Source organism: Lepidochelys kempii, chromosome 10 (assembly GCF_965140265.1).
Source record: "Lepidochelys kempii isolate rLepKem1 chromosome 10, rLepKem1.hap2, whole genome shotgun sequence".
NCBI classification, from domain to species: domain Eukaryota; kingdom Metazoa; phylum Chordata; order Testudines; family Cheloniidae; genus Lepidochelys; species Lepidochelys kempii.
Genome location: NC_133265.1, coordinates 46,638,750 through 46,663,534, shown reverse-complemented (window position 1 = coordinate 46,663,534; position 24,785 = coordinate 46,638,750). Strand labels below are relative to the sequence as shown.

Genomic DNA, 24,785 nt, shown 5'->3' with positions numbered 1-24,785 from the left:
ATCTGTGGTGGGATAAGGGGGTGTGATCCTTGCAGAGACCCCAAGAGAGCAGGTGTGATGCTGACTGGCTGCCTGGGCACAGAGAATGGCCAACACTGTGTATCCCGGCAACTAATGGCCCGCCCCCTCCTCTGCAAGGAGCCAGCGGAAGGTGTTGGAGAACAAAAAGACCAGGTGACCTGGTGTGACGATGTGACTCAGCAGGGAGGGGGGAGTGTTGACCTGGGAATGTGCCCTGGGGATGGGAGACCTGAGAGCCTGTCACCTGAGCCGGGAGGGGGAGGGGGAGGTAACACCTCTGCCCAGGAATGTGAACAGAGGCTGCAGCAGGGAACCTGCTGGGTGGGTTTAGTTTCAGTTTGGGGCTGGGGAGAGGAACACAGGGAACCCCAGGGCTGGGGTCTAAGCTCCCTGCTCCCCCAGAAGGACGTGATTGAGGGGTCCTGGTTGTACCCACAAGCTCTGTTGTGGACTGTGTTCCTGTTGTCCAATAAACCCTCTGTTTTACTGGCTGGCTGAGAGTCTCAGTGGATCCCGGGAAGAGGGGTGCAGGGCCTGGACTCCCCCACACTCCGTGACAACTGGTGGCAGCGGTGGGATGTACTGCACCCCGTGAACGGCGCTTCCTGCAGTAAGTGACTGGGGAACAGTAAAACGAAGGGGAATTGACAGGGACCAGGCGTGCTGAAGATTCAGAGAGAGACGGTTTCGGGGGGCGGTTAACCCCTGGGAATGTGTGACCAGAGAGAAGGACTTTTGCAGTAACAGGGTCCCCCGGGGGATTGCAGCGAGCGGTCCCAGGGGCGGAGGAGTCTGCAGCTTGACCCTGGCAAAGAGGTGGCGACCTCAAGAAGGACTGGCACACTAAGGGCTTTTCCTGGAAACCGTGGGAAGCTGCCCGGCCTGCGAGTGGCCAGCAGGGAGATGTATGCTAAACGCCTTAAGAGCGACCTGGTGGAGCTGTGCAGGCAGCGGGGGCTGCGCATCGGGAGGTCCACCAAGGAACAGCTGATTGCCCAGTTGGAGGAGAGGGATCGCTTGGATGACCCGATCCCTGTCCCTGAGGGAAGCCGCCCGGCAGACGCAGCATGGGCCCTGGGGCCTGACCGGGCTGGGAGGGGTCAGACTGCTGCCGAGGACATCCCGAGACCCTTCCTACCTATGCCTGGGGAAGGGGTTGGGGGAAGCCCAGTGAATACCGAGGGCACCCTGACCCCGGCACCCAGCAGGGGATCCTTCCGGCGGAGCTCCCCATCCCTGGAGCGGATGCAGCTGGAATGGGAGAGGGAGATGAAAATGAGGGAGCTGGAGGATCATGAAAAACAGCGTCAACATGAGGAGAAACAACGTCAACATGAGCAGGAGGAGAAGGAGAAACAACGTCAACATGAGCAGGAGGAGAAGGAGAGGGAGCGTCAGGAGAAGGAGAGGGAGCGTCAGGAGAAGGAGAAACAGAGACAGCATGAACTGGAGCTGGCCAGGCTGAGGAGCAGTGGGGCCCCGGCTGTGGTGAGTGCGGGGGGACCCAAGACTGCAAGGAGCTTTGATAAGTGCTTCCTGGCCCAGCGGAAGGAGGGGGAGGACATAGATAGCTTCCTGACGGCCTTTGAGAATGCCTGTGAGCTGCACAGGGTTGACCCTGCAGACAGGCTCCAGTTCCTCACCCCCTTACTGGACCCCAAAGCCGTGGAGGTGTACAGCCGGATGACAGGGCCGGAGGCAGGGGACTATGAACTGTTCAAACAGGCCCTGCTCCGTGAGTTTGGGCTGACCCCCGAGATGTACCGGAGAAGGTTCCGGAGTCAGCGTAAAACGCCTGAGGTCACCTACCTACAACTGGTCAACCGGATGCAGGGGTATGCCCGCAAGTGGACAGCTGGGGCCCGAGCTAAAGAGGACCTGCTTGACCTAATCGTACTGGAGCAACTGTATGAACAGTGCCCTTCCGACCTGAGGCTGTGGTTGGTGGACAAAAAGCTAGAGAACCCCCAGCATGCAGGGCAGCTGGCCGACGAGTTTGTGAACAGTCGGTCAGGGGGTAGCCGGGAGGAGCCCCAAAAGAACAGGCCCCCCCCGATGCAGAGAGAGAGTCACCAGGGGGCCTCCCAGCGGGGAAATAGGGAGAACCCCCTCCCACGGGGAACGCCTGGCGTCGGGCCCCTCCGACCTGCTCGAGGGGACCAACGTGACCTGAGCTGCTATCACTGTGGCCAGAGAGGCCACGTACGGTCCCAGTGCCCCAGGCTCAGGGACAGACTGAGCAGACCCAACCTACCCAGGGTTAACTGGGTAGGGACCCAGCTGGACGAGGGGCAGATGACCCAGAAAAGGGGGGCTGCCAGTTTACCACCTGCTCAGGAGGGAAGAGTACCCCAGGCCAACTCCGCCAGAGGGCTGGAGGCTCTGGACTCAGGGTGCTCGGTTTACAGGGTGGGCGCGGGACTGTCCCTCCGGAGAGAGTGCCTTGTTCCCCTGGAGGTGGATGGGAGGAAGGTCAATGGATACTGGGATACGGGCGCGGAGGTGACGCTGGCCCGGCCTGAGGTGGTGGCCCCAGATCGGGTGGTGCCCAACACCTACCTGACCCTGACAGGGGTGGGTGGGACCCCATTTAAGGTGCCCGTGGCAAGGGTACACCTGAAATGGGGGGCCAAGGAGGGCCCCAAGGATGTGGGGGTATACCACCATTTGCCCACTGAGGTTTTGATGGGGGGAGACCTAGAGGACTGGCCAAGCAAGCCCCAGACCGCCCTGGTTGTGACGCGTAGCCAGAGCCGGCGAGGGGCACTGCTCCCTGACCTCGGGGAGGGTACCACACCGGAGGCGCAGGATCCTACCCTGGTGGGGAGGGAGCGCCGAGGGGCACGGCTCAGAGAGGCTGAGGCCTCAGACCTGGCCACTGAGGGGGAAACGGTCCCCATCCCTTCCCCAGCCGCTGAGTTCCAGGCCGAGTTGAGGAAAGATCCCTCCTTGCGGAAGCTCAGGGATCTGGCTGACCTCAGTGTGGTACGGACCATGAGGAGAGGCTGTCAGGAGAGGTTCCTGTGGGAGAAGGGGTTCCTGTACCGAGAATGGGCTCCCACAAGGGAAGTAGAGTCCTGTGGGATCAGGAGGCAGCTGGTGGTCCCCCAGAAGTATCGCCGCAAGCTCCTGTACCTGGCCCATGACATCCCCCTCGCAGGGCACCAGGGAATCCGGCGCACCCGGCAGAGGTTGCTACAGAACTTTTACTGGCCCGGGGTCTTTACCACGGTCCGGCAGTATTGCCGATCCTGTGACCCCTGTCAGAGGGTGGGGAAGGCCCGGGACAAGGGGAAAGCGGCTTTGAGACCTTTGCCCATCATAGAGGAGCCTTTCCAGAAGGTGGCCATGGACATCGTGGGGCCTCTCAGCAGGACGACCCGGTCGGGGAAGAAATACATTCTGGTCGTGGTAGATTTTGCCACCCGCTACCCCGAGGCAGTGCCCTTAGCTTCCATTGAAGCAGACACCGTGGCCGATGCACTCCTGACCATTTTCAGCCGAGTGGGGTTCCCCAAGGAAGTCTTGACAGACCAAGGCTCCAACTTCATGTCGGCCCTGCTCCGGTGCTTGTGGGAGAAATGTGGGGTCCGGCACAACTGGGCATCAGCTTATCACCCACAGTCCAACGGGCTGGTGGAGAGGTTTAACGGGACGCTAAAGATGATGCTGAAAACCTTTATGGACCAGCACCCGCAGGATTGGGACAAGTACTTACCTCACCTGCTGTTCGCGTACAGGGAGGTGCCCCAGGAGTCTACCGGATTTTCGCCTTTCGAACTGTTGTATGGAAGGAGGGTGAGGGGCCCCCTGGACCTGATAAGAGACGAGTGGGAGGGGAAGGCCACTCCCGATGGAGAGTCAGTGGTGGAGTATGTCCTGATCTTCCGAGAGAGACTGGCTGAACTCATGGGCCTGGCCAGGGAGAATCTGGCCAGAGCCCAGAGGAAGCAGAAGGTCTGGTATGACCGCACGGCGCGGGCCCGTGCCTACGCCACCGGGGATCCGGTGATGGTTCTCATCCCAGTGAGAAAGAACAAACTACAGGCCGCCTGGGAGGGCCCTTTCAAGGTCGTCAAGCAGCTCAATGAGGTAAACTATGTGGTGGAGCTGTTGAACCGGGCGCACCACCGCCGGGTGTACCATGTGAATATGATGAAGCCATATTATGCCAGGGGGAATGTGGTGTTGGCCGTGTGTGGACAGTGGGAAGAGCAGGGAGATGACCCTTTAGTAGATCTATTCCCTGGGACCAGAGCTGGTTCCCCGCTGGAAACAATTCCCCTCTCGGATCAGCTAACCCCTGCCCAGCAAGCTGAGGTCAGGGAGGTGCTGCATCCGTACCGACAGCTGTTTTCCAACCAGCCTGGACGCACTAATCTGACTGTCCACCGGGTGCAGACAGGGTCGCACCCGCCGATAAGATGCTCCCCCTTCCGAGTCACAGGGAAAACTGCTCAGGACCTGGAAAGAGAGGTCCGGGACATGCTGGCTTTGGGGGTGATCCAGCCATCTGCCAGCCCTTGGGCCTCGCCGGTGGTGCTGGTCCCCAAAAAGGACGGGTCGGTCCGGTTCTGTGTGGACTATCGGAAGCTCAATGCCATCACTGTATCTGATGCCTACCCCATGCCCAGGCCGGACGAGCTCCTAGACAAGCTGGGAGGAGCTCGGTACCTTACCACCATGGACCTTACAAAGGGCTACTGGCAAGTGCCGCTGGATGCAGATGCCCGACTGAAATCGGCCTTTATCACCCCTCTGGGGCTCTATGAGTTCCTGACCCTGCCTTTTGGCCTCAAGGGAGCGCCGGCCACCTTCCAGCGCCTGGTGGACCAGCTACTGAGGGGGATGGAGAGTTTTGCCGTGGCGTATATTGATGACATCTGTGTCTTTAGCCAGACCTGGGAGGACCACGTGTCTCAGGTTAGACAAGTGCTGGACCGACTCCAGGGGGCTGGGCTGACTGTAAAAGCGGAGAAGTGCAAGGTGGGGATGGCGGAAGTATCTTACCTGGGCCATCGGGTGGGGAGCGGCCGCCTAAAGCCGGAACCAGCCAAGGTGGAGGTGATCAGAGACTGGCCCGCTCCCCACACCAAAAAGCAGGTCCAAGCCTTTATTGGGATGGCAGGATACTACCGAAGATTTGTGCCCCACTTTAGCGCCATAGCCACCCCCATCACTGAGCTATGCAAGAAGGGGAAGCCAGACAAGGTGGTCTGGACCGAGCAGTGCCAGGTGGCTTTCCGGGCGCTGAAGGAGGCTCTGGTCAGTGGCCCAGTTCTGGCAAAGCCAGACTTTGACAAGCCCTTTGTGGTGTTCACCGACACCTCCGACACGGGACTGGGGGCGGTGTTAATGCAGGAGGATGAAAAGGGGGAGAGACACCCCATCGTGTACCTGAGCAAGAAGTTGCTACCCCGGGAGCAACACTACGCGGCCATCGAGAAGGAGTGCCTGGCCATGGTGTGGGCCCTCAAGAAACTAGAGCCCTATCTCTTCGGGCGACACTTCACCGTCTACACCGACCACTCTCCCCTGACCTGGCTGCACCAGATGAAAGGAGCCAACGCCAAACTCCTGAGATGGAGCCTGCTCCTGCAGGATTACGACATGGACGTGGTCCACGTGAAGGGAAGTGCCAACCTGATAGCGGATGCGCTGTCCTGGAGAGGGGGCCCCGAACTTCCCCAGGTCACTGGTCAGCGTGACCCCGCTCAGTTCAGTCTCGAAGGGGGGAGAGATGTGACGATGTGACTCAGCAGGGAGGGGGGAGTGTTGACCTGGGAATGTGCCCTGGGGATGGGAGACCTGAGAGCCTGTCACCTGAGCCAGGAGGGGGAGGGGGAGGTAACACCTCTGCCCAGGAATGTGAACAGAGGCTGCAGCAGGGAACCTGCTGGGTGGGTTTAGTTTCAGTTTGGGGCTGGGGAGAGGAACACAGGGAACCCCAGGGCTGGGGTCTAAGCTCCCTGCTCCCCCAGAAGGACGTGATTGAGGGGTCCTGGTTGTACCCACAAGCTCTGTTGTGGACTGTGTTCCTGTTGTCCAATAAACCCTCTGTTTTACTGGCTGGCTGAGAGTCTCAGTGGATCCCGGGAAGAGGGGTGCAGGGCCTGGACTCCCCCACACTCCGTGACACCTGGCTGCCCTGGAAAGAGACAAAGGATGAAGGCGGGGCAGCGGGGCATGACTGAGGCTGGGCTGGTGGAAACTGGTCAGTCTGATTTCTGTGCTAAAAAGATCTGTTCTACGCTGTGTTCCCATCAACTAATAAACCTTCTGTTTTACAACACTGGCTGAGTGTCACTGCTGACTGTGACATTGGGAACACCTGGTCCAAAAGGGACCTGGGAAGCTCTGGTGAGGACCTCCAACTGGGCTGTTAAAAGTCCGTTTGGTGCTGCTATGGTGCGAAGGCAGGCCAGTCCCAACCTCCAGCTTCGGCTCTGTGCTGCACCCTGGAAGGGTCCAGCAGGTCCGGCTCATAGGTGTGGGAGCCACGAGGCTGTCCCTGCCCTGAGCACCGGCTCCGCACTCCTATTGGCCAGTTCCCGGAGTGGGGAAGGCAGCGAAGCAGTGAACAATCCCAGAAGATGGCAAAGAGGGCAGAAGACTAGAGGAAAGGGCTCATGGGACCAGACAGGCACGAGCGACAGATGGACGGGGGACCAAGGTGGAGGGCCAGGCAGGGGTGAACAGGGACGTGCCAGAAAGGACATTGGAAGTGACCCAGACAGACCCGTTTGCTGGAGGACACGGGGCTCTCTGATCTGGCCCCAGCCCCCAAAACAAGCCAGCTGCTACAAAGCGCAGTGGGTACCAGGTGCCCCTGGTCACTCCCACAACCACACAGGGCAGACAGTGCCCCCCATCCAACGCTGCAAGGACAATTAGAACCCAAACACCCCCATGTTGTGGCATGTTGCTGCTCTGAAGGTGGCACGCTCCCAGCCATTGGCTGAACAGAGCTGGCTGGGAGGGCAGGAGAGAGCAAATTCTCTTCTTCCTTTTTGCCAGAGCATCGGTCACGCCAACGGTGCAGGAGGCATCACGGGAGCACCAGGAGAGCGCTGGTTCTCTGCACAGCTTGGATCTGACCCAGTGAAATAGCCGACGATGCTGCTCTTTCAGCCTGCGTCCGCTTGGTTCCCACTCAAGAGGCGCCCGCTCTGCCTGAACCTCAAGGGCGATCTGTGCAAACGAGACCGCTCGAGGAGCCCTAGTCACTGCCTGTGTTGGCATGCGGTCCCATTTCCTGAAAAGCTAGGGCCAACGCTTTGGAAACAGAGAACGCGAGCAGACGGCGCTTCCCTGGAGGAACATATGCTGGGGCGCTTGCCAAGAAGAGAATTCCCCCTCTAGGTCCCATCCTTGCACCCCCGCTGCATCTCGCCAGCACTAGTACAAAACAATTTCCCCTCCCAGGAGCAGCTCAACTGTTCCCAATCTGGGGGGGGCCAGGAAGCCACCTGACTGCAGTGCAGTGAGGAGGGCTGGAATATACTCTGGTGCGCAGGCCCAGCATGTGATGAGCACTGTCCATAAGGGGTCTCACACCCACTGGCCTCTCCTGAACCCTGCTCTCAAAACTATAAGCCTCCCTGAACCTTGTTCCTGGGGGTCTGGTGGCCCCTCTTCTGGCTGTTCAGAAGGAGCAGGAGGGTCCATCCACCTCCAACCCCAGCCAGCAGTGGCCCGTGACTGTGGGACTCAGGGTCAAACTGCCATTATTCCTCCTGCTGCACCTCGTCCTTCAGTCTCTGCTGAGCACCCGTCCCTCGCCAGTCCAAAGGAGATGCTGCCACTGCCAGCGGGGCAGCATCGGGTGGGACACACCCAGTGCCAGTCACACAGGGCAGAACTCTTGGAGGTCTCCAGCTGTGACGAGACACCTTCACTTTCCTTTCAGATACCTCTCCCTCGCCAGCAATTCTGCAGCTCTGCAGGTCCCTTCACAGCGCCTTCTCCTGGCCACACGAGGGGCCCTATCCGGTGGAAGCGACCACAGCTGGAACCACGACACCATTAATGTCCACGGGAACGTCCACTGCCCTTTCTCATGGCATGAAGCAGGTGAGTTTTTGAGCTCCTGGCATCAGGGGCCAAATGCATGTTAATGACCCTGCCCAGGCAACCTGCCACGCCTGGTAGGACATGGAGCAACACCCCTTTCTGTAAATGAACTCCAAAGCCTGGAGGGGGAGAAAATAACATGCATCTGGGTCCCAGCAATGGCCCCGTGTGACACTTGTCAGGGTTACTTCAGATCTGAGGTGAACTGCTACCATCTGCTCATAGCAGGAGGGAGCCCGTCTGTGCCCCCCACAAGGAAACTCTCCCCAGCCATTGGCTGTGGTCAACACAGGCACTTCTCTCCAGGCTCTGCTAACCCCGACTCTTTCTGTCTGCAGGCTAGCAATATACACCTGCTCTCGCTCTGTTACACTCGCGTGGCCAGTCCCCCTTCTTCTGGACGCCCGCAAGGTACACCGACCCGCTGTCTCCGCAGAAGCAGTGCACCCCACTTCACCAACTTCAGCTCAGTTCAACGTCTCCTCAGCATGAGGGACTCAGACATGTCTCTAGTGACATTTGCTTAAGAGAGCTCCAAGTGCAGATTCAAAATAAAGGCGAGGAAAAGATCTGGACAAATCAGGTTCCAAGTAAAAGAAAAATGTAAGACACACACTAGCGCCTCCTCTTATTAACAAGTTCCTTTCCTGTATACTCCGGGATTTCTCACCCCAACCGGTTCTAAACAGCGCTTGTCCGGCGAGGAGGCTGGGAGCCACCGTTCCTGAGATGGCCCTCGCTGCCACAGTCACCTCAATGGATACCGCCTTGTGCTCTTTGTCTCCTCTGACACAGTGACGGACCATTGTCCTTCAACCCGAGGTCGACTGGGGAGATATTCTACGTTACATACCTCTAAAATTGTTGTAGCTTTCAGCAGAGACCCCATCCAGCCCCTTCAGTCACACACTGAAAACACAGCTAGATCCGGGGGTAATATACCCGCCTGGGCAGGTCTGTGTCACTCCCCTACACATGTTGGGAACCCCAAGAGCTCACAGCTGCCACCCTCCTGTGCATTGCTTGGGCAGCAGCCCATGCTCCCCGCCAGCAGCCCCGATACCTGTTTTACCAACATCAAAGCAATTGGCTACTGACCAGGAGCAACTGGGAGCTGGGGCTTCATCACGGTAACAGCCATGCGCAGCCCCTCACAGAGGAGGACCCTTGTGTTGATGCCTGGAGCTGCAGCTCTGAGGCGGGGTGGGGTGGGGTGGGGCGGGGCAAGGGACACTGCACAGCACAGCCGTGCAGGGCAGTGGCCTTCTGCAGCCCCTGCTGCTCATCCCAGCTCTGCCCCATGAGCCCCCCCACCCTGCCCCTGCTGCTCATCCCAGCTCTGCCCCCATGAGCCCTCCCCGCCCCGCCCCTGCTGCTCATCCCAGCTCTGCCCCCATGAGCCCGCCCCGCTCCTGCTGCTCATCCCAGCTCTGCCCCCATGAGCCCGCCCCGCCCCTGCTGCTCATCCCAGCTCTGCCCCATGAGCCTGCCAAGCCCGCCCCTACTTGTCACCCAGGCCAAGAAACATTGCTCCACCAACTGCAGCTGGTCTAGGAATACATCAAGGAGCATCTGCCTGGGTGCATGTGTCTCCCCTGGGGGTAGCTGCCTGGGGTGGCACCGTCATGGTGATCGACAATCTCACCCTATGCCACCCAGCTACAGATTGGCAGGAGTCAGCATCCCAGTGCCCAGCAGAGACTCCTGTGTGCTGCTTGCAGCTGTTTGAACATGGCCTGGGCTGCTGGGAACCAGAAGAATGATGGGATGCAGCAGGAGGAACAATGGGAGTTTGTCTCAGAGTCCCAGACAGCGCCGGCAAGCACCCCCGAACGTGTGAAAACCACCCAGAACGCACAGCCTGGAACAGCCTCCTGCGCGCCCCCCCCCCACTCCGAGTGCCCTGTGCCCCTACCAAACCAGCACCGCACTGCATGGACACAGCAGTCCCTGTGCAGAGTAGCTGAGCAGGGCATGCCTGGCAGCACGGGCTCTGCCCATCAGGCTAGATATAGCCATGATAGGAAAGCCGTGCGCTAGACCAGTGCAGCCCTCGCTGCACAGCCAGGCCTACGTCCCTGCAGCGAGGGCCAAAGTCTATGCAATGCCAAGGACCCTTCTCCCCTACAGCCCAGCACAGGCCCTTGTCCCAGGCTGCGTGAAGAGAGGTCAGCGGGGACAGCCTGCAGCCAGCAAAGCTCAGCAGCACTGCTCCAGTGTTACAAAACACTGCCCTTACCGGCCATCATCTTCTGGGCCTCATAGGGCTCCATGTACCCATCGTTTTCTGCCACCTTCTCCTGCCCTGGCTGGCAGCTGGCTGCTTGCTTGGCATCGAAGGGATCCGCATAGTCCTCGAGGACAATCACCTGCCAGCAGGGAGAAGACAAGAAGGGTTAGAGACCAGGACTCTGCAACAGCCTGCTCCACTCTACCTAGCATGGACACTCCCCAAGGAGAGGCCAGGTGGGGTTTACCCTCAGGCTGGGTAAACTCTCTACGCCTGCACAGGTCACAGAATACACTCATAGGCCACTGGTCAGCAAGCTGCTGAAATGTCCAAGTCAGTTCCGGGCAGCTAGGCAGCTGCCCTCTCCTGCTCCATTCCAGCTGCCTGGCATTTCCCTGTTGAAGATCGCAACCTGCCCCTCCCCCTCAAGCCCACAGGGTCTCCTGACCGCCATGGGAACCGAGCAGGGTGGGGCAGTATGTGCAGTGTAGGATGAAAGATGCTGCCAGCAGTGGTTCATACCAGCCCTGCTGACGGTACATGGGATCAGGCAGCTAGCTGCCGGGGGAGGGCCCCTGGGAAGGGGGAGGGATAGGGGCTGGCCTCTAAATGGTCAGTATCCAGCAGAGTGAACCTCCTCCCTGCAGTATCTCAGTGCCCACAGGGGGATGGGGACAGAGGAAAAGCCTTGGAACATCCTGTCTCATGAACATTAATGTGTATGTCTCTCTCCATCCCTGCAAATCCAGCGAGCTTCTACCCAAGGGCTTGGGTCGCTCCCACTGGCTCTGCCGCCCCTGTGCCAGTGATGTGGGGAGCCGTGCTTGAAAGAGGCCCTGGCTCACACCACTAGCCACGATCCTGGCCCCAAGGAAGTCACTGGCCAAATGCCCAGAGTGTCCCTAAGCCCTACTTGGAGCAGACTGAACCTCTGCCCAGCAAGGAGTGAGCTGGTGAATGAAAGGTGGTAGGGGGCCTGGGCAGGGATGCATGGCCTGGAGAATGGCCAGCAAAGTGCTCAGCGCATCAGGGAGCTAACAGGTCACAGATCAGGAACTGTTGAGAACACAGGTACATTTGTGGGCAGAATACGCCTATCACCCACTGATCTGGGCAAATGGGGCGCTCCCACCTGTCTCTGGCTCTGAGCCAGGAGCCGGGCTGGCTCCATGAACCAAGCGGCAGGGCAGATCAGGACACCTTGTAGCCAGACTGCATTCCCAGATGCCAGCCAGAGGCCCCACCCATGGGAACCATCCAGTCTTTGTCCCTCAGCATTCGGACTTGGGAGTCCAAACAGATTAAGGCACTTTTATTAATCAGATGCTCACTAATGATATAACTGTCAATCATACAGCACCAGCACTGGGCTTTCCCGAGCACACTCGCTACAGCGCTTACCTGCCTGGGGGTGCACAAGGCTGGGTTACTGACTGACCTACCATGGGGGGCTGCAGCACCAGGAGCTGGGCAAGTTGCTTCCCAGGGACTACCCAGAGTTATTATGTGCAACTTATCATATGCAAACGCACCTTGCTGCTGCCCCACAACTGACACAGAGCACACTCCTCTTGCACACACTGTGGGACAGGCAGCTCCAAAACAAGAATACTGTAAACACCGGTTAGGAGAGGTGGCAGGTCAACAATGTTCTCACTGGGTATTTTCTAGGGCTCCCTCCAGATCAGCTATGAATATCCCAGCATTTGCACCATTTTGGGACAAGTAGGTATGAATAGGCCTCATGACAAAGGCAGCAGAGCCCATGAATGTGTTTTTATTTGCGTCCCTGGGCAGCAAGAAGGTGGGAGATGTGGGAGCTCCCAGACCCTGAGTTCTGGATAACACAGACCAGAGAGCCCACAAGGGGAGGTATTCACAAAGACAGTCCGAGAGTTTTATCAGCAACAGAAGAGATGGCGAGACACCCAGGAGCCAAATTACAGGGACAGAGCCAAAGAACCAGATAGACAGAGCCTGGCCAAAGAGCACTGCTAGCAGTACCTGAAGGGCAAAAACAGCCAAGAGATAGGGTAATTACAAGGGGGTTAACTGGGACTAATGGGATGGATCTGAAGCTGGGAACCTTTAGACTAATTAGCAAGGGGCGCTCTGTGCCAGGAGGCTGCAGACAAACTGCTCTAGGCAAGTAATGGAAGCCCCAAGGCTTGGGATTCTTAAACTCAGACAAGCCAGTGTGCTGTGAGGCCGGATTCTGCCCTGGGCTCTGGCCAGCTCAGGCATCACCTGCTACTCAGAGCAGGCTCCACCGCACTAGCCCCTCAGGCAGCTGTGGAACACGGCCAGCCACCGCTTGTCGCTTGCACAACAAAACCAATAGCTGCCAAGCCCAGGCAGAGCTGAGGGCGTGGGGGCCACAAGCCTCGCTCCTGGATGCAGAGACAGGGGAGATGCTATGTTAGTGTGAGGAAGGGGACAGGAGCCTGAGCCCCAGCATTATTCCTGGCTGGGGCTGAAAGCCCTGGCTGTCCCCTCCGCTCTCCTACAGGCGAGGCTCTCGCAGAGCTCCGCTGAACACTGCACCTGATGGGAGGGACGCTGCACAGAGCAGACAGAGGAATCCGTGCCTTGGCACATGCAGCCTGGGTTGGGGCAGGGAAACCCCGAGCTGAATGAGGGGCTGCAGACATGCGGTTCTGCTCCAGACACTGCAGGCTGCAGACCCCCCATCTCCCTCTCCTCACAGGCTGGCAGAACCCGCCACCCAGCGCACACAAGACAGGATCCCCCCTGCCAAGGTCTGTCGGCAAACTGCTGCATGGAGCAACAGGCCCACTGGGAACTCCCCCGCCACAGAGGCCTTTGCCAAGAGACAGAACTGGGGGGGAGAGGGGGGGGCTACAGGGTGGAGGGCAGGGCCCAGGCCCTGGGCCCTAAGGACCACAGGGGCAGGCACAGCCAAGAAGCGAGTTGGAGCAGCCCTGGATGGGAAGGCGGATTCATCCGCTTAGCCCCTGCACATGGGGCCTGAGCAGCAGCCACACCCTCTTGGGCTATAGCCTCAGTGGGTGTGGCTGAGCCCAGAGCAGAATCCAATATCTGTGGCGCATCCAGACTGGCACTGAAAATGGTGTTAGGCAACTCAACTACACCCCTCCGCCAAACTCTAGCCTAGCCAGGCTGAAGCCAAGCCCTGACAATGAACTGGGCTGGGCTGTGGAATCACCACCACCACCACCACCCTGCCGCCCAGGAAAGGGTTGAAGCCCCCACCCAGGTCCCCAGCACAGGAGACCTGCAGTGACACACTGTAAGGACCAGGCCTGCCCAGGACCCAGGGTGGGAGCTGATGGGTCTATTCCAACTCTGGTTCTTCAGCCTGTATCCACCCTGGGCTGGCAGTGCCAGCCAGTGCCCCCAGACTTGGCGCGCAGTCCCCCCTCCTCAGACACCTGACACTGGGATCTTCCATCGTCCCAGGCAGAGGCTGGAAACAGGGGTCACACCTGTCCACACACGATGCTGCATTGGCTCGTTCCAGGGCTGAGCACAGGCCAGGGCTCTGTGCTCAGAGTCCCATTTCCTGCAGAGCCTTCCTTCAGTCAGAAGCCCACGCTCAGCACTGTCAGGACCATGGCCCCTTTTGTCCCATGACCAGATGCCTCTGAAGAGCCCAACATAAAGTGACCAGTCCCAGGGCCAAAGGGCCACACAATCCTGAGCCCAGATAGCCCCAACATCAGTTTGAAACCCCACCCTGACCCAAACCTGCCTCATCTTCCCACACCATGAATACGACTTGTCCTCCCTCTCTAGAAGATCAAACCCCATCGCCTCCCACCTCAGGGACTGTGCCCCCATCCTTCCAGATTCCCTGATTCTCCATTGTCCCCTGCGAGCTGTGCAGAGCAGTATCTGACCTGCCTTGCCACCTCCACTGGTCCCCCGAGCATGATGTGCTTCATTTCCACTTCTCATCTTCATCTCCAGGTGCAGCACACACTGGATCTCCTACAGTATCACCACTGCACAGTCACCCCAGCCCCACAGCGCTCACTGGATCTTCTGCGGTATAAGCTCTGTGCTGTCATCCCAGACCCGCAGTGCTCACTGGATCTCCAGCAGTATCAGCACTGTGCAGTCACCCCTGCCCCTTGTGTGCAGTGTCATATTTGTTCCAGCATTTCGACTTCAGACAGTTCTCTCCCTAGGGACCAATGCTGCATTCAGAGGATGCATGTGGATGAGGCCCCTGGGTGCTACAGCGCCATCCCACGGTCACTTACTGCATGACAGTCCATTCATTATAATCTGTTTAAAACAAACCCTTTCCCTCCTTCCTGTCCTGTGAACCAAGCAACAATAGCCAGAGCCTAGGAACACAGCAGGAAAGTGAGCAGGGCCCCGCAGATGGGAATACCTCCCATGCTGTCCATTCTGAGCCATGCAGCTCCTACCCTCCTCACAAAGGGCCCCCAGCTCACCATGGGATTCACCCGCCCCAGAGCGCATGGGGACATCCGCATTAGTGCAGGAAATGAGTTTTCTGTCAGTGCAGGAATATTTACATGCAAACATGTTCTGTCCGTGATGTGGCAAAACACAACAAAAAGAAGACTGACAATTAACTATGATTATAAACAATATCTTACATTTCTCTAGTGTTTTCCCTGCCAGACAATCCTAAAGCCCTTTACAGAGAACAGTAAGGAATCATTCTACTCGCAGCTATCATTGCTGCAATGCAGCCGTGCCTGGGGAGGAGCACAGCCACTCTTTAGCAGCGCACAACACTTCTGAATAATTGGCCACACGTACATCAGAATGGAAGCTTGTGGCTCAGCCGCATGGCCAAAAGTGGTCGGATGGAACTGCAGCTGCGACAGGCTCTGGATCTAGAGCATCCGTGACTCACTCTGTCTCTATCCAGAGAAGCAACATTGGCAGGAAGAACCCCCATTGTTTGTTGGTGGACTGAAGTGGCGATTTCACTTCAAAACTCTTGGGTGAATAACATCTGGTCCTGGTGACTTATCACTGTTTAATTTACCAATTTGTTCCAAAACCTCCTCTAATGACACCTCAATCTGGGACAGTTCCTCAGATTTGTCACCTAAATAGAATGGCTCAGGTGTAGGAATCTCCCTCATATCCTCTGCAGTGAAGACCAATGCGAAGAATCCATTTAGCTTCCCTGCAATGGCCTTGGGTTTCTTTAGCATCTCGATTGTCCATTGGCCCCCATGATTGGTTTGGCAGGCTTTCTGCTTCTGACGTACTTAAAAAATTTTGCTGTTAGTTTTTGTCTTTTGCTAGTTGCTCTTCAAATTCTTTTTTGGCCTGCCTAATTATACTTGCCAGTTTATGTTCCTTCCTATTTTCCTCAGTAGGATTTGACTTCCATGTGACAGGTTATGCCCCTTAGGAAGCCATCTGATGTGCTGAGATAGCACTGAGTCTACCTGTTCTTCCAGCATGGACCCCCTTTAACCTGTCTTGCTGAGCCAGGCTATTAAAGCCTCCTCTAACACACACGCAACCCAGCTGCAGATCAGCTCCGGGAAGACTCAGCTTAAGGGACTTACTAAGTGTCCACCTCCCTTGGAGTGCAGACCCAAAGGTATATTATGAAATCTGCCTCCTCCCTCAATGTGAAGGAAGGGTATGCACAATTTTTCCCCTCCTCCCCCTCCCCCAGTTAGAAATTAAAGAAACTGGGTTATATTATAAACAAAACAAATTTTATTAACTATAAAAGGCAGATGTTAAGTGGTAAAAGGGGTAGAAAACAGAATAAAGCAGATTACTAAGCAAATGAAACCAAACCCACAAACTAAGCTAGTTTCACTAAAGAAATTGGTTATAAATAGGTTTCAGAGGAACAGCCGTGTTAGTCTGTATTCGCAAAAAGAAAAGGAGTACTTGTGGCACCTTAGAGACTAACCAATTTATTTGAGCATGAGCTTTCGTGAGCTACAGCTCACTTCATCAGATGTTTACCGTGGAAACTGCAGCAGACTTTATATACACACAGAAATCATGAAACAATACCTCCTCCCACCCCACTGTCCTGCTGGTAATAGCTTATCTAAAGTGATCAACAGGTGGGCCATTTCCAGCACAAATCCAGGTTTTCTCACCCTAGATATTGTTGCAGGCAGATTACAGAAGGTCCTGAAAGGCAGCTGCACTGGTCTCCCTCTTGAGACCTCAGATATTATTATTCACAAGCTAGATGCCCTTCCACCTTGGGTTCAACCCTTCACCCCTCAGTTCAGTTTTTGCTTCCAGGTCTTTTTCAGTGTCTTTTTGGATGAGGAAGCAGAGAAGAACCACGATGATGTCACTCCCCTGCCTTATATAACTCTTGTGTAAGGTGGGAACCCCTTGTCTTCTAGTGGAAAACCACTGGCATTCCAAAAGGGGAGGAGGGGTATCCAGTACCAGGTGACTTGGACCCTGGTCTCTGAATGGCCGTGGCAGCCATTGCTCGTAGACTGTCTCCAGCGTCCACAGGAAGACTAAGCTCTTTCACAGTCCATTGTCTCTGCTAATGGCACATTAGCCCAGTCTGGCTTTCCATTGTTGTACCTGAAGGGCTGGTTGGGGTTGACACCCAAAGTAACACATTTGAAATACTGATATGTAGTTAATATTCCTAAGTTCAGATACAGAAATGATACAGGCTGGATAATTGGATAATCACATTCAGTAAATCATAACCTTTCCAAGGATACCTTACATGAGCCATCTTGCATGAAGTATATCTCAGTTATGTCATTCATATCATAACCATATTTACATAAGGAATGTCACATTCCAATTTGTAAAGCATGGCTTTTTGCCTCTAACCATCTCTTTCATGCTGTTATTTAGCCATGGTGGCATTTTTTCAGTCCTCTTACTGTTTTTTCTTTTATTTGAGGTAAACATTTAATTTAAGCCTCTATTATGGTGTTTTTAAAATGTTTCCATGCAGCTTGCAGGCATTTCGCTCTTGTGACTGTTCCTTTTAATTTCCATTTAACTAGCCATTTGTGGTGGGCTTCTTTGGTATTTTCCCTTGCCCAAAGATGTTAAATTTAATTACATTATGATCACCATTACCTAGTAGTTCGGCTTTGTTCACTTCTCTGCCATGACAACTTGGACCGAGATCCAGTTTGTCTCAAGCTTTTTGGCATGAAAATCCTCTGCATACCACCTCCAAACAGATGGACACAGAGAGAAACCAGCACTAGAGCAATACCTAACGTGCTTTATCAACTGCCATCAAGATAACTGGTTCTCCCTCCTGCTTTGTACCGAGTTCTCATACAACAATGCTGACAAGGCCTCCAAGGAGCAGAACAGTCGTCATCTTCTTTTTATTTTATTTTGCAAATTACAGATTCCACTATGGCTTCCGCCCGGCCTTGCCAGAAGCCTCCCCAAACCTAGCAGCCACCAACTGGATCCAATGAATTCATCATATTCAGGTGCTTATGGACAACCTCGAAGATGCGAAAAAGGACTACAAGCAGTAGGTGAACCGTTAACACCGGGAAGGCCCTTACAGTGGGCTGTTTGCAGCCAAACACTGGCCTACAAACAGGCCATCATGCAAACTAGACCACCTGTTCCTCACACCATTCTGGATCTGTCAACAAATCAACACTGTCACCTTCAAACTGCAGCTCCTTCGGTTCCTTAAGCTACATCCTGCTTTTCATGTATTCCTTCTGAAGCCTTACATGGAGGATTCCTTTCCCAGCTGGTTCCAACAGCCACCCCTGCCATACTATGTCCAAGGGCATGAGGAACATAGTCCATACTATGCTAGACTCTAAACTGCAGAGAGGGAGACTACTACCTCATCCCTTGGGAGGGATGAAGAGTGAAGAGTGCTCTTGGGAACCTGCTGCCCATGTCCATGCACCGGACCTGGTAAAAAGGTTTTATCAAGACCATCTGGCGAAACCAGGCCTGGGGCCAACCCAGAGGAAAGGCAACCCTGAAGGGAGTGAGTAAAGCAAGGATCTGTGAGACTAGAACCCGGGTCTTCCGAACCTGGCAGAGCTGATGTTCCCACATCACCACGAGGAAGCCATGAAGAGCCGCATCCAAGGAGTGCTGTGATATTAGGCGCTGCAGGAAGTACTGCCCAAAGAATCCAGAGGGATAGCACCATGTGGCATTCCGATTGGCCCATACTCACTATTTAACGCGGGGGGGGGGGGGAGAGGGAGGGGGAGGAAACGACTTGTCTGGGCATCCATGCAGACTTCTAGTCTGCAGCAATGCCAGACCTCACCTCACTTTCAGATATCCAGCTCTGACCCTGGCCTGACTCTTGCCTATTGATTCTGGCTCTAGCAATTACCAGCTTGTTTACTGCCACCTCGTGATGGCCTTCGACTTGTGGACACCAGCCCAGCTGTGCCTACTAGGCCAGACTGCCTATGCCCCAGTCCCTTACACAAGCAAAGCCAGGGAGTGGGGTGTGAGCAGGCATCCAGTGAAGGGATGCTTTGCGTCAGCATCAGGGCCACCGCACTTGGGAGCAACAGCCGAGACAGCATGAGAGTAAAGAGGGTTATAGGTGCTCGGCAGGGCAGTTGCCTGTTGCCTTCAACACTAGCGGAGGGGCAAGCCAAAGGCAGAGCAATCCTCACACCCGCCACTGCAGGGCGCCTCCTGTCTAGGCCCACGGGGCTCCATTTGCCCTGGGCAGTGCCTGCACAAGCCAGGCTATGAACCCCAGATGCACCAAGGGTCCCTGGGGCGGGGGCACCATAGCAGCTGCTCTACTGGGGAGCCTGAAGCTAGGCCGAGCAGGCAGGACCAGGCCAGGAGGGAAGGGGCAGGTTGAGTGCCTGAGGAGCTGAGGCTGATCTCAAAGCTGCCCCCCTGCCTCAAGGCAAACACCCTGCCTGGCACAGGCCACCCGGGTGCCAGGAAGTGGAAGTGACTGACCCCCAGGCCCTGCAGCCCTCCAAGAGCCTGACTGGAAACAAAGCAGTAGGGGTGCAACTTACCATGGAGCCTCACCCAGCCTCTCCCCCAAGGAGGGAGCTGGACTGTCCAGGTGGAGCTACCCAGCAGTCCTCAGAGCAAAGCAGCCACAAGCCCGAGGGGAAGGGACTCCACCTGCCCAGGGAGCCACCCCATGTTCAGACACCAGCACTTCCCAGCCCCCTTTGTGCCTGGCCCATCACCCACTCCCCCAGTGACAGAGACAAGCAGACACAGCTACCAAGGCCAGTCAGTCAGTTCTGGGGCTGAGAGCAACTTTGCTGGGAGGAGAGGGGAAGGGGAAATCTCCAGCAGCTTGCACCTCCTGGTCCTGAGCACACAGGGCCCTCTGCAGGGGGAATAAAAATCAATGATTTAAAAAAAAATTAAATCAGATTTTTTTATTTTGTCATTTAAATGCTAATAATTTTTTCTTTTTAAAAATAAACCTGTTTAAAATGAAATCAGAATTTAATACAAAATATGGTTTGGCCTGAACTTCTTATAACCCCTTAAAACATGTAATTAAAAAAAACCCAAAAACGAATCCATGAGCCTCTATGAAAACACTGAGTTGAAAGCTGCTTTTCTATATAAAGAAAGAATTGGGGGGAAACACCTCACTTTTGAGGTCAAGCTTCATAAACAGGGCGCATAGGTCAGCCTACATAACTTTGCAGTCTGTCTCATTTTCAAGAGACTTTGATGAGACTAGGAATTTAAGCTCCAGTCACTTTCACTCTGGCATATTTGAACATTTGCCCAGGCTGACCTCAATTAATCAGTTTAATTCACTGACTACAGTTAACCCCTCTGTTTCATAAATCATTTAGTTGTAAATGTGAAACATGTTTTGATAAGAGAAGTCCATGTATCCAAAACACTGAAGGTTGTTTTACTTAAAAATACATTTTATATGCTGTGTTGTGTGTTTAATTAAATTCCAGTTACCATGCTAATGCAGCTAGATGTGATATCATGAGCAAAAAGTTCATTATCTAGTAAATAAGCAATATACCATTTCCTAACATACTAAAAAATAACTAAAAAAGTTAATAAGAATGAAAATATGAAGCTATATAATTGCTTAAATAAATGTATATAGTTATAGTGTACTCCCCTACGTAGTAAAAAGCTGTATCAAATCTAGCGTAAAGGCTCTATTTTGCTGTAAGTCAACACATTTGGAGAGTTACAGCAACCATTGAGCATGCACCGTTCTTTAGAAAATAACTTTATTCAAGTAACTGATGCACAAATGGAAACAATGATTTAAATCAATCCAGCCTGGCCCTCTGCCAGCAAGCTGAGCTAGCTCTCCAAGAACAGCCAGCCTCTGGCTTGCATCAGGAGGCAGGAAATTTGCTATCATTGTTCTCTGGCAGCTCAAAGCCATCCTAGGAACAAGCAGCGTACGGCGCTTCCTAGCACAGCGCCTGCCCAGCCACGCTCTATTTACAGCCATTTCCTAAACGCTGGGCTCCCAGCTGGCTAACCAGCACAGAGCTGAGCACAGCCCACAGAGCTGAGCAGCACACAGCTCAAAGCAACATAGGGAGGAAACCCATGGCTCAGCTTGCCACTAAGAAGACACCGGGTTTACCACAGCTGCTGGGCCCTGGGACCATAGCCACAGACTCACCACAGTCAGAGCTGGAGTAGGGCCCACTGTTAGCTTATGGGGGCAGGGCAGAAATGGGCCGTAGGGCGCATTCCCCAGCCAAACTAGAAACTGCTAGAGTCAAGCAGCTTCCAGCCACTGCACAGGAAGCACCATGGGTACTCAGCAGTGCCTAGAACCCAGGGCAAAGGGAACTGTGTCCAGACAGAGGAGCCTGCGTGTCCCTGCCTCTGCTCCACAGACAAGGGGTGGCCTGAGGTGGTGCTGGTTCTTTCGCAGTCAGCAGGACAAAGCCCGGTGCTGGTCAGACTTTGACCCCTGGAGGCCAAAGCCCAAGTCACTAGCATGAGGTGGGGAGACCTGCCAGCCACACAGGATGCGTGAGCACAGATCCTTAAAGAACACGCAGGGGCTGATCCACCCTCTCACCATCAGGGGCCAGTGAGACAAGCATGGGGGCAGGTTACCCCACATCTGGTGCACTCCCTCTGCAGCTGCTGGCGCAGGCCACTGAGCTAGATGGACCTCGGGTCGGATCCAGTCTGGCAATTCCTGTAGCCCTAGAAACAGGGCTGAGATTCAGGGGTGGGGAGTTATATCTTATAAACGTGCATCCCGTTCAAATCAGATGTGCAAATACACAGAGACCCAGACACAATCCCCCTCCCTCTGTTACACACACACACGAGATGTCTACCCGTGCTGTAATCATGCACCCCGATTGCAGTGTGCACACACTCACGCACACGCTCTAACAGGCAGGCATACGTGTGGACATGAACAGACATACAGACATGTGCACACCACACAGGTGGCCAGGGACAAACACAGACACGCCCAGAAGCAAGCGTTTACACACAACCCGCACTCTGCCTGTGCTCCTAGAGAGTGAATCTTCCCTGATCAGCCTTCGGGAGGAAGCGCAGGGCTGGGGTTTCCCAGCGCCCTGGGGGCTCTGAAGCACAGGCATTGCATTTGCTTTGTGGGAGATGCTCAGGCTGTCTGGCTCACCCAGGCCACAGCAGCACCTCAGAGCTCTTTATGGTGGCAGTAAAGTTACAGCCAATACGGCAGCTTCCTAGCAGGGAGAGGAGCCACATCTGTTTTCTTGAAAGTTCAAAGCCTTTCCTTTCACCACGAGCTGGGTCACCACGAGCTGGGCTGCGAAAGCCAGGAAGGCAGGCCAGGGGCTTAGCTGTGAGCAGGGTGGGGGAGGGGATGCAGTGTCTAGGCAGGCAGGCTCCAGGCCCACCTAAAAGCAATAAGGTTCAGAACCCCCATCCCCTCAGGGATGTCCTGGACAGCTGCTCTGAACAGGCCCACCAGCCTCAAACCCATCATGAGCATCGAGTGTCACTGGCAAATGCAAACCACAGCAGACTTGGAGGTACACAGATTCAAAGGCCAGAATTACTCTCCCTGTTAAAAATTTACACCTTATTTCCAGTCCAAATTAGTCTAATGTCAACTTCCAGTGATTGGATGGTGTTAGACCTTTCCTTACTAGACTGAAGGGCCCACTAGTAAATATTTGTTGCCCTTGGAGGTACTTATAGACTTTGATCCAGTCACCCCTTAACCTTCTCTTTGTTAAGCTAAATAGATTGAGCTGCTGGAGTCTCTCTCGAGAAGGCAGGTTTTCTAATCCACTAATCATAGTCATGGCTCTTCTCTGAACCTCTCTCCAATTTATCAACATCCTTCTTGAATTGTGGGCACCAAAACTGGACTCAGCATTCCAGCAGCAGTCCCACCAGTGCAAAATACAGAGGTAAAATAACCGCACTACTCCACCTCAAGATTCCCCTGTTTATACATCCCAGGATGCCTTAGCTCTTTTGGCCGCAGGGTCACACTGGGAGCTCATGTTCAGCTGATTCTCCACCACGACCCTCAAGTCTGTTTCATAGTCACTGAAACAGGACAGAGCTTCCATCCTGTAAGTATGACCAACATTCTTTGTTGCTAGATGTATCCATTTACATTTAGCTGTATTAAAACGCACATTGGTTGCTTGTGCCTAGTTGATCAAGCAATCCAGATCGCTCTGAATCAGAGACCTGTTCTCTTCATTATTTACCACTCCCCCAATTTTTGTGTTATCTGCAAACTTTACCAGTTTTCTTCCAGGTCATTGATAAAAACGTTAAATAGCACAGGACCAAGAACCAATCCTGTGGGACCCCACCAGAAACACAAAGGCTCGTTGACAATTCCCCATTTCCAGTTACGTTTTGAACCCTATCCATTAGCCAGTTTTTAATCCACTTAATGTGTGCCGTGTTAATTTTATATCGTTCTAGCTCTTTTAATTAGAACGTCATGTGGGACCAAGTCAAACGCCTCACAGAAGTCTAAATCTATTACGTCAACACTGTTATCTTTATCAACCAAACCTCATTAAAAAAAAAAAAAGATATTGAGTTAGTTTGACAGAATTTATTTTCCATAAACCCATGTTGATTTGCATTAATTACATCACCCTCCTTTAGCTCACCATTAATCGACCCTACCGCATCATTATCTTGCCCAGGATCAGCATCAGGTTGATAGGCCAACAGTTACCTGGGTCATCCTGTTTACCCTTTTAAAACCCTGGCACATCATCAGCTTTCTTCCAGGACACCATCTTGTGCTTTACCTGTCAGGGCATTGATCCATAGACATTCAAGATCGTTTTTTTTTCAAGTTATCACTGACTTGGAAACGGTGATGCCACTTTTGACACAGAGTGCCACTCCCCCTCCCCTTTTGTCCACTTGATCCTTCATAAATAGGTTATAAGCATTGATTTGACCATTCCAATTGTGCGAATCATCCTGCCAGGTTTCAGCAATACCAACTCGATTGAATTTATGCTCATAAATGAGCAATTCCAATTTCTCTTGTTTGTTACCCAGGCTCCTGGCATTGGCATACACACAATTCAAGAATTTCTTCTCTTTGTGTCCTTTGGTTCCTTAATTTTGTTCTCAACATCTTGATTTTGTGCTGAGTGCCCATTTCTTCCCTCTTTTATCCTCCCCTTTTGCTATTAGTTTAATCCACACCTGACTACTCTAGATAGCCTGCCTCTTAGGAGATTGGTCCCGCTTCTACTGAGGTGGAGGCCATCCAACCTATACAGCCTCCTTCCCCTAGAAAGTGGGTCAATTCCCACACACCCGAAGTCCTTCACCCTGCACCACTCACCCGGCCAGCGATTCACTTCCAGAATCTTCAGACACAGCAACCGTGGCATGATACTCCCCATCCGCCCCAGAACCTCAACAGCAGGGAGACATAAATATAAGGAGAAAGACTGTGGCTTCCTCACCCCCTTTGAGGGCACACTCCAGCCCTTCCACTTCATCCCCAATGGCAATCCGGACCCCATCTTCTGCACACTGTCACTCCAAGGTAAAACTGTAGCAGCGCCCTCAGCAGCAGGAGAAAGAATTACTTCCCCACCGCACAGACGGTGGGGCAGTCGGTCGATATCATTGACAGGACAGCACACGAAGTCACTGCTGAAGTTAAGTGTGACTAGAGGAGTGGCCGTCTAACACTTTCACTGTAAATACTCCTCAGGCAGTATTTTTGAACACCTCTGATGCCTCCATGGCTATGAAATTCAGCAGAGGGATAGCCCTGGGGTCAGGGAGGTGCCATTTGCTGAGCCCACCTAAATCCAAACAGATTGGACTGAGTTACCAGCTGCTGAAAATAACCATTTCTCATCTGCACTGTGCCCACTGTAACTTGGACTTGGCTTGCGGCCAAAACCCCTGGACGCTATAACCCCGCACACATACGCACACCTGTGCACACACACGGTCACTGAGCTGCACAGAGCACCTCCGGAGCTCTTCATAACCCTTATAATTGAGCAAAGTCTTCATAGGC

General features: G+C 54.3%; 1 protein-coding gene across 3 annotated transcripts in view; it reads right to left on the bottom strand.

The window, feature by feature from the left end:
• SHF (Src homology 2 domain containing F) overlaps window positions 1–24,785 on the bottom strand; it is a 73,841-nt gene that overhangs the window by 34,288 nt on the left and 14,768 nt on the right. For all 3 annotated transcript variants that reach the window (XM_073363257.1, XM_073363258.1, XM_073363256.1), the window contains exon 2: window positions 10,334–10,463. In XM_073363257.1, the coding sequence (XP_073219358.1) occupies window positions 10,334–10,463 (130 nt within the window). The remainder of the gene's footprint in view (window positions 1–10,333; window positions 10,464–24,785) is intronic.